Source organism: Pseudophryne corroboree, chromosome 4, assembly GCF_028390025.1.
Source record: "Pseudophryne corroboree isolate aPseCor3 chromosome 4, aPseCor3.hap2, whole genome shotgun sequence".
NCBI lineage: Eukaryota > Metazoa > Chordata > Amphibia > Anura > Myobatrachidae > Pseudophryne > Pseudophryne corroboree.
The window spans coordinates 603,675,121-603,692,448 of NC_086447.1; the positions used below are offsets into that span (position 1 = coordinate 603,675,121).

General features: G+C 47.1%; 1 protein-coding gene across 1 annotated transcript in view; it reads left to right on the plus strand.

The window, feature by feature from the left end:
* CEBPZ (CCAAT enhancer binding protein zeta) overlaps positions 1-17,328 on the plus strand; it is a 118,317-nt gene that overhangs the window by 34,412 nt on the left and 66,577 nt on the right. Inside the window, exons 4-5 of the mRNA XM_063917575.1 lie at positions 55-286; positions 2,220-2,376. Coding sequence (XP_063773645.1) covers positions 55-286; positions 2,220-2,376 — 389 coding nt within the window. The remainder of the gene's footprint in view (positions 1-54; positions 287-2,219; positions 2,377-17,328) is intronic.

The following is a 17,328-nucleotide window of genomic DNA, read 5'->3' on the forward strand; positions in this document are numbered from 1 at the left end:
GACTACGAGAAATAGATTTATCGGTAAGTAAAATCTTATTTTCTCTATTGGCAGAAAGCTTCTGGATCCAGGATTATCACAGGGCTCTAGGCAAACAATGTTCCTCAATCTTCTATTTAAATCGATGAAAGTGGATGTTGTACTGAGGCGGGTAAAAGCATTTGTGAAGAGATTATTGCAAGTCACCTGTTGCCAAAAGCCATCTTTCATCTGTGGAGCTTTATACCTTGTATCTGAGATTTTCAAACTTAAGCCAGGGCTGAAAATTTTGCTAGAGGAAAATGGGGTATGTATTTGATGTATCGTGTAATGCAGTGTTTCCCAAACTCTGAATTTACTCACACTAACAGTCAGTTGAGGCTCTTACTTTAAGTGGGGGGCTGCCACTACCCCCACCCTCGGAGAGGAGACATGAAGCCCCGGGTCCAGGCACCTGCACAATGGGTCCAGCAGGTGCCAGGTCCGGTGCATGTACAAATTCCCAGTTTCTATGGTCTACATCGACCGCAGCCTATAAAAGCTGGATTGGGCTGCTTAAAAGACAAGAAGCGGCTCCCTACAGGAAGCCAGCTCTGCATATCACAGCCCGGTCTGGCAGTCCTGGAGAGAGGAAACGCCTCCCAATGGGACTGCCTTCTGTGTCTGTGACTGGCACGTAGGACTTCCAACAGGAAGTCACTGCCAGTCACAGTGAAGCCAGTGCAGTCATGGACTGCATCTGGCTTCACTGACACTGAGAGGTGGGGCAGATTTAACCTGGAGGGGGCTGCAGTCCTGCATCCCATAGGTAAAATCTGCCACTGTTAACAGTCCATGTTTTAGTGATATCCATGATTGAGCACAGCTGGGTAAATCAAAGTAACTGAGGTACTATTTAAGTCACCTGTGCTCCAATATGGCTATCCTTAAAACCTGGACTGTGCCTTGAGTACCGTGGTTGGGAACACCTTGTGTAATGTATAAAAATATGTAAATTCATTTGTGAAACCTTTGTTCTACGGGGGAACCCAATTGTTTTGTTGGTGCCCACCGGAACAATTCAGTTGTTCACCCCAGTCGGATGCGAGTGCCGCATGTGCGCACCCATTAGTACTGGATTTAGCTGGGTTAAGTAATGCTTTGGCCACCCAAACTCCTGCTTCAGTGTCAAAAGCGACAAATTTTTGCACATTTTAGCTCGAAACGTAGAAGGCTACGAGCTGAAATATGTCCACTCATGGCTGTTTTTGCCTGAACAGAGAAACAATTGTGTTGCACTGTCATGCACCATCTAGTGGCAGCCGGGGGTAACAACAAACGAGTTCCCATCCCAAGGTGTGTGTATGTGTATACATACATATACTCAATAGGTACATACAGTTTGTGTAGGTAGGCCAATCCCAGGCCGTTTTTTCAATCCCGGGGATCGGGATTGAAAAACAATCAATCCCGGGGTTTCTGAGATACACGCCCAGCTGCCACGCCACCCCACCATAATTTACCATTGTTTAGTCAGGTGGATGGTAGGGTGGGTCGACTTACAGAGGACTGCGGTGCGGTGAGGTATGGGCACCTGTCTGACAGGCTGCGCAGCGTGACCTCTGACATGTCACACTGCACAGTGCACACAGCTGGGGGCAGGAGTCGTCGGGCAGCATCTGAGCCTGCAGAAGAGTGTCAACGCTGCCTGGCATTGAAAATAAAAGGGCGTTTGCTAATCCAAAAATCCCCGGGATTGGAAGCTCCAATACTGGATTTGAATCCTGGACAATTTTAGGCCTAAATTCCGGGATCCCACTGATCCTGGGATTGGCCACCTGTAATGTAATGTGTTCCCTCCTGAATACATGTAAATATATATAAATCTCCAAACACTATAGAAGTAGAATCTTTTCTAATAATGGATAATTCTGCATCTCAGTGTCTCACACTTTTATCACCTCTACCTATGAAATGTTTTGGCGTTATTTGCTTTGTGTAAAAGCTTAGAATGATGATGCTACTATTGGCATTGTTATTCTTCGTAACTTCTAATATAGGAATTGCCACAGCAGGTGGAGCCAGTTGGCAGGTTAACCCTTCCCCGCTGCCTCGACATTACAATTGCTTTCAAAAGTAATAATCTTCATTAATTTAAAAAATTCTATGGATGCTGCATCACATTATTGATAATAGCCTTTGGCATGATTGCTGTAAATATCACAAATCAAACTAAGAGAAGGCTGTTTGTGTTGTCCAAGGAAAATGATGAAGAGGAACACTTTCGTGACTTACCCGATGATGATGATGATAATGGTACTAGTATCCAGGATGAACAGGAAAGAGGAAATAATACTGATAATGAAACCTCTGGAAATGTTGCATCTGCTTCATGGATACACCAGCAGACTCTCCAAGGTAGCTATGCATAAATGGTTTAATAGCAAATATTGTTGATGTGTATGTCATCTGAGGAAGTGGACAGTCCTGAGACACTATGAATTTTTTTTTTTGGGGGGGGATGTTCATCAATTAGCATGGGAACGAATCACTTACTTGTACTTCTGTGCAGCTGTTCAACTATTTTATTCATATAAACACTTGGAGGGCTTTATTGACAATTTGGCGGCTGCTTACTGGTGGATTGGGGTGACGATTTAAAATGGCACTCGCAGTCAGTGTCCAGCACAACAGACTTTACATGTGCCATTTTAAATTTTCACCTCCAACCCGCCAGGAAGCAGCTGTTTCGTTAATAAAGCCCAGAGTCGTCTTGGGGGGAATAATGTGTTCTTGGCTCCAGGCACACACACAGACCTATTTATCAACGAGTTTTAGCTATTTAAAACTTGTTGTGAAGGATAAATGGTGCTCCAGCCAATCCGCTCCGAACTCTCATTTTTCAAACACATGAAAGTTAGAAGCTGATTGGCTGGAGCACCAAAGCATTGATAAATGGGCCCCTAAGGGGGAGATGTACTAAGCAGTGAAAAGAGTGGAGAAGTTGCCGATGGCAATCAATCAGCATTGAACTAACATTATTTGCATACTATAAACTTATACAGAGCAGCTGATTGGTTGCTATGGGCAACTTCACTCACTTCTCAACTCTTTCCACTGCTTAGTACATCTCCCCCTTAGTTAGTTTTGGGTGTGCTTAATTTCTGAGATCACTTATTAGGGGCAATCCTGTTAGCAACCTCGCGGCATGAGTAAGTGCGGTTATATGCTGTGTTTAAAATACCTCCAGATTCGCAGATTTCTCTAGCATCCATAAGGGATATTGGGGAAGTCTAGTACGATGGGGTATAGACGGGGTCCAAAGGAGCCGTTGCACGTTACATTTCTTCAACTGGGTGTGCTGGCTCCTCTCCTCTATGCCTCTTCCCACAGGCCGTTTAGAAAAAAAGTGCCCTACGGAGAGGATGCACACTCTGAAGCTCCAGAGAGTTTTCTTCAGTTTATTTTAAAACTTTGTTTTTTTCGGTATGCTGTTTGGGCAACAGCATTCCTGCACCATGGGAGTTAGGGGCGGACGGTCACCGGCCTTTGTAAGGTGTCAGAGCCGCTTCCCCGCTGCAGGACCACCGTCCTCCTTGTTGTACAGCAGGGCACTGTGCCTTAGCGGTCACAATTGCAGCACACCGCACACCCCTAACAATAGCCTGAAGATGACGACAGTGGTGAGTACAAACCGGGGGGCCCCGCTAGGGGGGTCCCTCGGCTCATGGTGCGGCAATAACGCAGGGGATCCATACGGGACCCTTCTGGGGGGAACCCGCTATAGTTCCCCTGTGTACACTGGCAGTGGTGGATAAAACTAGCACTTGCTGTGATGTTTTTACACTCCTAGGTACTTTGCCAGTATAAATATAACAAACTCTGGCGCCATTACAGGGGGCGGAGCTTCCTCAAAGCGGGACCAGCGGCATTTTGGTGCTTTCCTCTGCTTACAGCTGCAGCAGCAGGCGCACACAGCTCCTCCAGATACTCAGGAGGTGTAGCAAAGGGAGAGAGCCGCTATTGTACACGATCTGTGTCCTGGAAAGAACAAAAATTCTAGTGTTTCACTGTGGTATAACTGCTTGCAGCCTCACTGGGGCTATTTAGCTTGGGTGTGCTGTTCCCTTCTCTCTGTCTCCCTCTCACATACAGTAAGGGCAGACTTGCTATTGTATACTTGTCTGTGTGTATGTGTTTACTGTAAACATGGTAAAAAAAACAATTATGCAGTGTATGTCACACCAGATTCTCTACATCTGGTTCCATATCATGTGAACAATGTAGTCAGTACTCACAGCACAGTGAGGAGACAGGGGCTTGTGTGTGTGTGTGTGTGTGGGGGGGGGGGGGGGGGGTCAAGAGCCTTTCTGGCTAGGTGCCATAAAATCCATGTCAGATATGTAATCTCAGCTCGCTGCTAATGCTAAAAAAAAAATCTCAACTTCAGCAGGCTGTTGCAGACCTAGCTGCAAGGGAGCCCCCTCTCTAGATTAGGACCACAAAAGCGTGGATTTCCTGCTTTACTCTTAGACTCTGATGAGGAGACACAGGAGGAAGGGGAGGAATTGGATCCTGTTACTGGGGATTCCCCTTCTATGCAAGGTATTGTTCCCCTCATTCTAGCTATTCGAGACGTGTTACAGCTCCCTCTAGAGGACGCTGCAGCACAGCAGTCGTTTTTCTTAGCACAGAACAAACTCCGTGTTACTTTCCCTAATTCTGCAGAGTTAGATGACCTGTTCAAGTTAGCCTGGAAAAATCCAGATAAAAATTCCAAGTGTCAAGAGAAGAACCCCCAGCTGTTAACGTATCAGTGTCTCGCCTATCTAAAAAGGCGGTACTGCCAGCTTCGGGCTCCCTTACTATAAAGGACCCTGGGGATAGACTTCAGTGTAGTCTCTATTTTTCTGTCTACACAAAGGCAGGTATATCACAAAGATCGGTCATAGGTTGCTGGATGACTCGTGCCATTCATAAGTGGGCTACTCAAATTCAGGAGAGCCTCTCGGGATATGTCCCTGGTCACTACTGTGACTCTCATAAAACACATTCAGGAGACTGCACGCGTCTTGTGTGACTCTCTCAAGGAGATATACAATATTAATGCTAGGACCACTGCTATGGCAGTGTTGGCGCGCAGAGCTTTGTGGTTGCGTCAGTGGATAGCGGATGCAGAGTCTAAGCGCGGTGTAAAGTCTCTCCCTTTTTCAGGGGATTGGCTCTTCGGGGTGGAGTTGGATACATGGATTTCTAAAGTAACTGTGGGGAAATCCACGTTTGTCCCCTCTGGGGCCCCACCGCCTACCCATTCCTTTCGGTTTAACAGATTTAGATCTAGGGCCAGAGGTGCCTCCAATGCGGCAAGAGGCACCAGAGGTAAGACAAGAAAACCAGCAATCGCAGGTTCTCAGGAGAGCACCAGTTCAGCTTCCACTAAGGCTTCAGCATGACGGTGCCCACCCACCCTGAGGAGATCTTGAGGTGGGAGTTCGGCTGCGTCACTTCAGCCGCATCTGGGAAAGCTCCTGCCAGGATACCTGGGTAAAGGACCTCATTTCTCAGGTCTGTAAGCTGTAGTTCGATGGCACTCCTCCCCAACGATGGAGGATACACGTGTTACGCTGCAACAAGCCATCCCAAAATTGGTCCAGTCCCAAGTCATTGTTCCAGTGCCGCTGCAACAACAGGGAAAGGGTTACTACTCCAACCTGTTCGCGGTACCGAAACCGGACGGTTCGGTAAGGCCCATTTTGAAGGTAATGTTCTTGAACCCTTACCTAAAGGTTTTCTTGTTCAAGATGGAATCCTTGCGAGCAGTGATTGCGGGCTTGGAAGAACGGGTGTTCATGGTCTCACTGGATAAAAAAGGACGCCTATCTCCATATCCCAATTTGGACACCTCAACAGGCTTACCTGAGGTTTGCCCTGCTGAACAATCACTACTAGTTCCAGGCGCTACCTTTTGGCCTGTCCACAGTTCCGAGGGTGTTCACGAAGGGGATGGTGGAGATGATGTTCCAACTCCGGGTCAAGGGGGTCATTATTGTCCCTTATCTGGCCGATCCAGGTAGCTTTTATTGCTCCAGATAGACTGCACTATCCAACTTCTGTCACACCATTGGTGGATCCTCAATTTACAGACGTCCCTACTGGAGCAATCTCAGCGGTTCCTGGGAATGTTGCTGGATACTGTGGCCCAAAAAGTTCCTCCCAGTGGACAAAGCGAGAACACTTCAGGAGATGGTCCGAATGGTCCTCTGGCCTACGCGAATAACCATCCATCTGGACATAAGATTGTTGGGGAAGATGGTAGCCTCATACGAGGTGATCCGGTGTGGAAGGTTCCATGCCAGAACATTTCAATTGGAACTCCTGAGCAAGTGGCCTGGATCACATCTTCAGATGCACCAAATAATACGGCTGTCACCTCAGGCCAGGAGTTCCCTCCTGTGGTGGCTGCAGTCTTCCAACCTACTGGAAGGTCGAAGTTTCGGGATTCAGGATTGGATCCTCCTCATAACGGATACGAGTCTGAGGGGATGGGGCCGGTGGGCAACCAACTAACACCTACTTGCGAAGGAGGAACAAAAAGCAGGGCCTGCATGCGAGAGGTGTCAAAGATACTCCTCTGGGCAGAAATAAATGCAAGAGCAGTGTCTAAACATTACCACCGTATTTGGGAAAGAATACGTCTCTCGGTGTGAGAACAGGAAATTTCCTGCGGTGGAATTTCAACTTGGACGTTTTCTCCTTTTTCTGCAGTCAGGTGTGGATGTGAGCCTACCTTTGGGCTCCATAAAAGTCCATATTTCTGCCTTTTCCATTTTCTTTCAGAAACAATTGGCTTCTCCCTGAGGTTCAGACATTTTTAAAGGGGGTTCTGCACATCCAACCGGTCTTTGTACCTCCGACGGCACCTTTGGATTTCAACGTGGTGTTGCAGTTCCTGCAATCGGAATGGTTTGAGCCTTTACAGGACGTTGACGTCCTGTTTCTTACGTGGAAGGCCATCACGCTGTTGGCCTTGGCTTCTGCGAGGCGTGTGTTGGAGCTGGGGTTGTTGTCTCACAAAAGCCCCTATTTGATTTTTCATGAAGCTAGGGCTGAACTCGTCAGCAATTTCTTCCAAAGGTGGTGTCTACGTTTCATATCAACCAACCTATTGTGGTTCTGGTGGTTACCGACAACTCTGCTACTTCAAAGTGCTTGTATGTCGTGAGGGCTTTGAAGATCTATGTGAAGCGGACAGCTCGTCACAGAAAATCTGGCTTGCGGTTTGTTTTCTATGATCCCAATAAAATTGGGTGTCCTGCTTCAAAGCAGACGATTGCACGCTGGATCATGCTTACTATCCAGCATGCTTATTCCACGGCAGGTTTGCCGGTTCCAAAATCTGTACAGGCCCACTCTACTAGATCGGTGGGTTCTTCCTGGGCGACTGTCCGGGGTGTCTCGGCTTTACAGCTCTGCCGAGCAGCTGCTTGGTCAGGTTCGAACACGTTTGCAAAGTTCTACAAGTTTGATACTTTGGCCTCTGAGGACCTTCAGTTTGGTCAATCAGTTCTGCAGGAACCTCAGCACTCTCCCACCCGGTTTAGGAGCTTTGGTACATCCCTATGGTACTAATGTGGACCCTAGTATCCTCTAGGACGTAAGAGAAAATAGTATTTTAATTACCTACCGGTAAATCCTTTTCTCGTAGTCCATAGAGGATACTGGGCACCCGTGCTTCGTTTCTTCCTGCACTGTTACTTGGTTAAGTATTGTTGGCTCAGTGGTTGCTGTTACTGGTTTAAAGTTTGGTTAGCTTGGCTTTCCTCTAGTTTGTGTGTGCTGGTTCGGAATCTCACCACTATCCTTTTATATGCTTCTCTCAAAGTATGTCTGTCTCCTCGGACACAGTTTCCTAGACTGAGTCTGGTAGGAGGGGCATAGAGGGAGGAGCCAGAACACACTATCAATTTCATAAAATGCCCACAGCTCCTAGTGGACCCGTCTATACCCATGGTACTAATGTGGACCCCAGTATCCTCTACGGATTACAAGAAAAGGATTTACTGGTAGGTAATTAAAATCCTATTTTTAATTACCTACCGGTAAATCCTTTTCTCATGGACCATAAGGGATATTGGGCGCCCGCCTCAGTGCGTTGACTTTTCTGCAGGTTGTCTCTGTTATGTTTACCTGTTCAGCTGTTGCTGTTTTGTTTTCAGCTATTGCTGGTCGTTTTATGTTGGTGGTGTGCTGGTGTGTAAATCTCACCACTCCTTGTTATTTGTTCATTCTCTCAAGTATGTGGGAGGGGGCATAGAGGTGAGTAGCCAGCACACCAAGTGAAGAAATTTAAAGTGCACCGGCTCCTTTGGACCCCATCGTACTAGATTGCCCCAATATTCCGTATGGACTACGAGAAAAGGATTTACCAATAGGTAATTAAAATCCTATTTTAAACTGAGACTGAGCCGCTCAAACTGTTTATCCCAGCCATCATAATCGGATACCATATTACAGGTGCAAACGCTCCGGACTATTGCTGGAAGGGCAAGTATTTCTATTGCCACAGTGTGCAGTTCTATTCTGAATATTGGAAAATAAATTATTGGAGAGACATACTTTTCTTACTTCAGTGCTTAAGCTAGAAGGTACATCGTTCATCCTTTAAAACAAAGAGAGTATACTAAGGAGATTACGTTCTCCTTCAATTTCTCCATTATCAGCTTTTTAGGATTATTTAATACTAACCAAAGAAACTTTCTATTAATGACTTTATTTTGGTTATACTTTTACCAGAAATTATTGTTACATTGTATAGTTAGTGATATGTTATGAATTTGCTACAGATTTTTAGAAACAAATGTGATTGTCTGTTCAACATGTAATGGGATTTTTATCAATATTAATAATTTAAGATGAATTATTAATAAATAAAGTCTGTTTGCGCGTCTACTCTTCTCCCCCCCATCCCCCCCTTAACTAGGGGTGTTGCTAATACCCCAATTTTTGAGAGCAGCAAACAGCACAACAATAGTATGTTGTTTTGTGGGCGCCTTACCTTTCTAGTCGACCTAATAGGATTGTCTGCTATATGTTTAAGTGCCAGGTCCACATTAACATCCAGCTTATAACAGTTTTAGGGGGTAATTCAGACTGCATCGCTGCAGCAGCAGCAATCGCAGTCTGAATGACTTTGTGGAGTGCACCCCGGGAGCCCAGCGAGATACTGTTGACAGGCAGAGGCGGTCGCGTTGTGGGAGTGGGTGTGCCAAGAACTCCGGTGGTGGGGCGCAGTCCAGACAACGGAGGCATTATCCGGATCATTGCGGAGCGGGCCGCAGCAGCTGTGTGACACCACACGCAGCCGCTGCCATCCGGGATGCTGGGAGTTGTGGCCTGCCAGCGCGCAGGAGCTGCACATACAGGGAGCTACTCACCAGGTGCAAAAACATAGCTGCCGTGCAATGCATTTGCACATGTGCAGGGGGTTAGGGCCTGACATGTGGGGCGGACTAGCCCTGTGATGGGCGCCCCCCCCCTCCACCGCATGTCTGTGAAACTGATCGTAGATGTGCATAATTTAGCACATCTATGATCAGATCTGATTTAGGCCCTTCCTTTCTTAAACATTGTAGCTGCTGTCCTCTTGCTGAAGTACATGATGCAGCAGTTGAACTGAGCTAGTGAATGCAAAATGTACACCCACAAGTGGGTCATTTCAACCCCACCTTCAGGCACTCAGTTTTCAAGTTGGTGCCTGCAGCAGCAGCTCACTTAACAGAGGGCAGCCCTGAAAAGCTTTAGAAGAAGACTTCAAGGGCCTCGGTGCTGTTATGTCAGTGTGACATTCAGTGCTGCGACTCCATCACCCCCAAGCGGCGTTGCATACTCCCGCGGCCTGTTCCTGGGTACATGCGGCGGAGGCGCTCTGGCTTCAGGCACACGGTCGCAGACGCTCTCCTGGTTCGAGTGGGAGGAGGTAAGAGGGTCCCCCAGGCGGGACGGGCCATTAAATCGTGTTCCGTCCGCGACCTAGGGAGATGGGTAACTGAGCTGGCGTGGACACTGTCACCGAGCAGGGACCCCACTATACCACCGGGACGTATTGAGTACAGGTCGGGTGTACCAACACCCCATTTAATAAGGCACACAGTACCCGTGGTGGAAATCAAGCATGGGGGAGTCGGCGCTTGACCTATAGCACCAGCCCATTGCGCCATCTACTGCAGATATTCCCGCCCTGGAGCTGCCTCACACTCTCCCTCACTCCCTGACTGAGACGTTGGGCGCCATCTTCTAAGCATAGCTGCGGCTGGTCTCTGGGATTGCAGGGCAAGGTCTCCCTCGTAAATCCACCTGTATACAGGCTGTGACTTTACAAACACTTGAGTATTCTACATGTCTTTATACAGACAGCGTTAGTTAAGAGAGAGTGTACCTATTACAGGATATATTGTACGAGTAGTCTGATATATACCTCTGGTCTAGGCCGTGCTGTGTTATATATCTGTACATATACTAGTCCAGTGCAGTTTTATTGTCATAATAATTATTATCTACATTTCCTGTGACTATGTGTGCCTGTATCTGCTGTGTGGTTTCACTTGCAGTGTTTTCCAGATATATCACTATATTCTGTACCCTAAGGGACTAGGTGCATCTGGGTCATATATATATAGTGCGGCTTGTGTACTGTGTATTCAGTCACATACTAACTGATTTATTCGCAGGTATTGTATTCTGTCTGGCTTTATCGTACTAAAGAAGGGCAGTAAGTCTGTGTACGCTCCTGCATCATGCAGAGCATGCGCCAAAGATTTACCTGAGGGGGAAGTTTTGTATGATGGTCTGTGTACTGTGTGTCATACATCTCCAAGTCAGTCTGCAGCTCCTATAACCAATCAGGAGCCACCCTGGGCTGCGTTCACAAACCTACTGGGTACTCTGGTAGAATGCCTTAAGCCCCTTATGGGACCAACTGTGCCATTACAGCCACAAATTGTCCTTATGGTTCATCCGTCTTGGGCAGAAACCAGTTGCAGCAATTAAATCAATCCTTGGTCAGACACAAATCTACTCCAGGTCACTCTCGTGTCTCTGGGTCATCTAAGAGGGCTGCTTCCTCTTCACAATCCACAAATCTCTCTGATGTTTCATCTGAAGAGGAGGGGGGAGCATACTGTCCTGTCAGACACTCAATCAGGTGTTTCTGACGAGGATTCTCCATTACAAATTGATGTCCCTGCCCTAGTGGTTGCTATTAAGCAAATCCTACAAATCACTGATGAGGCTTCCACTTCTGTGGCTAAGAAAACTGATATGTTTTAATGGCAGGAGGTGGTAAAAAAAAATCTATTACCCTATTTTGATCATTTGGTGGACAGTCAGCAGGAGCCTTGGTCTAATCTAGGGAAGAAATTGTATCCGGACTCCAGGTCGACAACAAAAAGGTCGACACACCCTAGGTCGACGCCAATTGGTCGCCATGGACAAAAGGTCGACATGGAAAAAGGTCGACATGAGTTTTTCACAATTTTTTTCTTTTTTGGAACCTTTTCATATTTAACGATCCACGTGGACTACGATTGGAACGGTAATCTGTGCCGAGCGAAGCGGTAGCGGAGCGAAGGCACCATGCCCGAAGCATGGCGAGCCAAGCGAGGGGACGCGGTGCACTAATTGGGGTTCCCAGTCACTCTACGAAGAAAACTACACCAAAAAAACATAAAAAAAACTCATGTCGACCTTTTTCCATGTCGACCTTGTTCCTGTCAACCTTTTGACCATGTCGACCTAAGGTGTGTCAACCAATTGGTGTCGACCTAAGTTGTGTCGACCTTTTTGTTGTCGATCCTGAGTCCCAGACCCGGAAGAAATTCCCTCTGTCTAAACGGGCCTTGGCTCGCTATCCTCTCCCTGCAGAGTTATGTAACTAGTGCCTAGTGGTGTCGTCTACTCTGCCTGTCACCACTGTCACTTCACTGAAGGAACCGACAGATAAGTGTGTGGAGGGATGCCTGAAATCTATTTACTCCCTTACAGGTGCTGTACATAGACCCACTATTGCAACTTCTTTGGCTGCAAAAGGGTATTGAAGCATGGGTTCAGGCATTAGAGGAAGAGCTGCCCGAGGATATATCTGACAATGCCAGACAATACCTGTCTCACATTACCACCACCGCCTATTACATTCAGAAGGCATCCTCTGAGGCGGGTGTGTTGGCAGCCAAGGCGTTGACTACGTCTGTCCTGGCTCGCCATATTCTGTGGTTGAGGTCATGGAAGGTGGACCTAGACTCCAAAATAAAGCTTGGGGGTGCTCCCCTTTAAGGGGGACATTTTGTTTGGGGAAGACCTAAATAATATTGTCTGAATTGGCGGCTGCTAAGACTGCTTTTCTCCCAAATGCTAATCCTTCTCCACAGCAGGCTAAAGGGACCACTTTTCGTTCCTTTCATCTTCAAGGGAAAGCAAAAGGTCAGGCATACCCAAGACAATCTCGTGCTCCCAAAACCACTAAGCCCAAGGCAAAGCAGTCCTGGGCGGCCCATCAGCCTGCTTCCAAACAAGACAAGCTAGCCGCATGACGGTGCAGGCCTCTCCCTGGAGGACCCCAGGGTGGTCGGCCGACTTCTGCAGTTCACCCAGGTCTGGTTAAAAACTACTTCAGACACATGGGTGCGGGGAGTTGACTCTCACGGGTATGCAGTCTCTTTCAAGAGACGTTCTCCTCGCCAGTTTTGCACCACGGTTATCCCTTTGGATCTGTTAAAGGCGCAAGCTCTGCAAAAGGTTGTGAGTTCTTTCCTGAATACAGGAGTGGTAGTGCCGGTTCCTTTATCCCAGAGAGGCAGAGGTTACTACTCGACCCTGTTTCTAGTTCCGAAACCCAATGGGTCTTTCTGGCCTATCCTCAACCTCAAATTACTGCAGAAGTTTGTGAGTGTCCAAGTTCCATATGGAAACCCTGCGCTCAATTGTACAGGCTATGGAACCCAGAGCTATATATGGTATCCCTGGATATACAGGATGTGTACCTGCATATACCTATTGCCATGTTGCAACAGCAGTATCAGCTGTTTGCTATTTGCAGCCTTCACTATCAGTTCCAGGCTCTGCCATTTGGACTGGCTACGGCTCCTCGGATCTCCACCAAGGTCATGGCCGTTATGACGGCCTATCTCTGTCGCCAGGAAATCAGGATCCTGCCATATCTGGACAACTTGCTGATTCTGACATACTCCCACAGTCCTCCTCAGTCATCTGTAACTGACGGTAAGCTTCCTACAAGCCCACGGGTGGCTCATCAATTGGAAGAAATCCTTGCTGGTCCCAGCTCAGAGCATGGTGTACCTGGGGGCACTCCTGGACACACAGGGTCAGCAGCTGTTTCTGTCTCAAAAAAAAAAAAAAGTGTTGAGACTTCAAGACAGGATAAGATGCATCATTTGTCGCCCCAGAGTGTCGATACACTCTGCGATGCAAGTACTTGGCCTGATGGTGTCGGCATTCGACATGATGGAGTACGCTCTGTTTTACTCCTGCCTTCTGCAGAGATTAATACTTTACAAGTGGGACGGACTACCTCATCGGATCAGATCTCACATGATCACTTTAACTCCAGAGGTTCGTCTGTCGCTGACCTGGTGGCTACAGGACCAGCAGTTGAGCAGGGGCCGTCCCTTCAGTCCGAGGGGATGGAGTGCAGTGTTGGAGCATTACCCCTTTCAGCGTCGCTGGACCAAGGAGGAAGCACTACTACCAATAATCATTCTGGAGTTCCGGCAGTGTTCAATGCATTGACCCTCGCCCTGCCTCTGGTACCGAACAGGCCGGTTCAAATACGGTCAGACAATGCCACCATGGTGGCTTACGTAAACTATCAAGGCGGCACTCAAACCCACATAGCCATGATGGAAGTGTCAGAGATCCTTTGTTGGGCGAACAACATCTACCAGCAATATCGGCAGTGTTCATTCCGGGCGTCCTAAACAGGGAAGCGGACTTCCTCAGTTGCCATGACGTGCACGCCGGAGAGTGGAGTCTTCATCCAGAAGTCTGTCAACTCCTAGTGGACAAGTGGGGCCTACCAGATGTAGACCTGATGGCGCCTCGACACAATCGCATGGTTCCGGTCTTTGGCTCAAGGACCAGGGATCCTCAAGCAGCGTTCATGGATGCACTAGCAATTCCATGGAACATTAGGCTGCCCTATGTGTTCCCTCCAGTGTCACTCCTGCCCAGGGTCCTTTGGAAGTTCAAACAAGAAGGAAGAATACTACTTCTGGTCGCTCCAGCATGGCCCAAACTGCATTGGTTCTTTGACCTACAGGGTCTATCGACAAAGCATTCCCTTCTACTTGCTCAGCGCCCAGACCTCCTCGTACACGGCCCTTGTCTTTATCCGGACCTGGCTAGACTGGCTTTGGTGGCGTGGCTCTTGAAGCTTCATTCCTGAGGTCCAAAGGATTCTCTGAGGCAGTCATCCAAACTTTGTTGGAAGCCCGCAAACCGGTATCTGCCCGGATTTATTACAGGGTTTGTAATTCTTTCTTCACCTGGTGTGCTGTTAAGAATTATGATGCATACAGATTCAGAACTTCCAGAATTCTGGCTTTTCTGCAGCTCTTCCTGGATTTAGCCCTACGTCTGGCCTCCCTCAAGGTTCATATATCTGTCTTGTCGGTTTGGTTTTAGAGAAAAATTGTTTCTAGACCTGACGTTCATACATTCACTCAGTGTGTCTTACGGATTCAGCCTCCCTATGTCCCTCCTGTCTGTTGTCCTGAATGACCTGCAAGAGTCTGCATTTGAACCTCTAGAGTCGGCGGACTTTAAATGGCTTACAGCCAAGGTCTTGTTTTTACTGGGTATTGCCTCTGCTAGAAGGGTGTCGGTACTTTGTCCTGACGTCGACCCTTTCTGGTAGTTCATCGTGACCGGGCAGTTCATTGCCCTGACGAAGAGCACCAACTCGATACGCGTTGGCCTGTGACAGGATGATCAACTTCAGGTTTGGACAGAGCGCTGCAGCTGGAATCCAATTTGAGTGAGGGAGCCCAGTATCCAGAATCTGGTGCTTCCAACTAAGATCTACACGCTCAAATTTGATTCTCAATCTGGTAAACGCCTCCATTCCCCTTTTATATCAGTATTGTTAATCAATGTTTGTTTAATAAATTGTCAAAACAGTATTGCGCTATGTGGGGTTTTTAATTTCTTGTTCCCACATATTCTATTGAGAACATACCGTTGGGAATAACCAGTGACGATCTACACATTAATTAATGACTGGAAAACAACATTGATCTGGTAAAGCCTCCAATTCATCTAACGTTGGAGGCACATATAAATTTTTCTTAATATTGAGTCTTCTGTTATTTTCACTCATATGGGGCATATTTGAAACAATATCACACTATGTATATTGTTTTCATTTATTCACATGATCTTTGACGCTCGACGTATAAGAAGCATATCCATTTGAAATATCCGTCCAGATTATGGATATAAATCCATATTTTGAGATAAGTATCAATTTGGCACCTAAGGTGTTGCATGCAGGCACTCATTTCTGATAGAACCTAAGCGCACCAGACTCTGTCACCATCGCACTTTTTTAAGTCTACATTTTGGTTATAGGGTATAACCATGACAGAGAATCACTGCCGCATAGTCAGCGCCACTAAGATACCTCTACCTGTATTAACCAGTTCTTATAACTCGCCCAGGTTATTTACCTAAGGTGGTGTCCTCTTTTCATCTTAACCAGGAGATTGTGATACCGGCCATTATCTCTTCTGTTTTGTCCACCAAAGAGCGGTCTTTGGATGTGGTACAGGCTCTTCGTATATATGTGGAGAGGACTGCCTCTATCAGGAGGTCAGATTTTCTTTTTGTTTTGTTTGGTTTTTGGAAACGTGGCTGGCCTGCGAATAAGCAAACCTTGGCCAGATGGATTAGAATGGTGATTGCACAAGCTTATGCACAGGCTGGACTCCCAGCTCCTGCTGCTATTAATGCCCATTCAACTCTGTCTGTTCGACCTTCTCGGGCGGCCCGCCGTGGCGCGTTCGCAGAACAATTGTGCAAGGCGGCTATGTGGTTATCTGAACACGTTTATAAGGTTCTATGCCTTTGATACTTCCGCCTCCCAGGATGCTTCCTTTGGAGGCTGGGTTCTCAGTCACACTAAGTCGCGTCCTCTCCCTTGAGGAACTGCTTTAGGACATCCCCGATGTTTTCCTGTGGAAACCAATGTAACCTTCTGCAGAAAAAGAGAGCTATGGTAGACTTACCATTGTTAACTCTCTTTCTGCTAGGTACATTGTGTTCCTCAGGACGCCCACCTTGACGCACCTAGCTTCTATGGGTTTGTATGGCATTTGCCGCTGGTTCCTTCTCCTGTTGTGAAAATGTGATTCTATGTGACTAACATCTACCTTCTCTCTTACCTGCTCCTGCATTGGACTGGTTAGAGCAAGCATGTCCAAACTGCGGCCCTCCAGCTGGTGTGAAACTACATATCCCAGCATGCCCTGACACAGTTTTGCTGTCAGAGAATGGTAAAGCTGTGTCAGGGCATGCTGTGATGTGTAGTTTCTCAACAGCTGGAGGGCCGCAGTTTGGACATGCCTGGGTTAGAGAAACTGTACACTCAGTGCCTGTAGGCGGGGTTATAGAGGAGGCCCCAATGCATCCTGGGACAGCCTAAAGCTCTAGCCTGTTGGTGCCTCTGGATCAAGATCCACTCTACACCCCAATGTTTCCCTGTGGAACCCAATGTACCTCGCAGAAAGAGAGTTAACCAATGGTAAGTCTACCATAACTCTCCTTTTTCCATGGCTTCTGTTATGTATTAAAATAATATATAAAATACTTGATAAAGTAATAATTTGTACAATTATTTAATTGCACTTTTATCACAGGATATGGCTAATATCCTCTAATGTACGCTAATTAATATGTTATTACTTAAAATTACTGTATATTTTTGCAGCATCGCAAAATGTCCTAATTGATGCTAGTAAACCAAGTATATGTATAAAGGTACTACCCTTCTAAATCTACCAAGGTCCCCAAGTGGGCCTATTGTTACAATGAGATAAAGCTACAGAAAATAGTGATCAATACCACCTAGTTTTCTCTGACGTCCTAAGTGGATGCTGGGACTCCGTAAGGACCATGGTGAATAGCGGCTCCGCAGGAGACTGGGCACAACTAAAGAAAGCTTTAGGACTACCTGGTGTGCACTGGCTCCTCCCTCTATGACCCTCCTCCAGACCTCAGTTAGAATTTTGTGCCAGGCTGAGCTGGATGCACACTAGGGGCTCTCCTGAGCTCTTAGAAAAAGAAAGTTTATTTTAGGTTTTT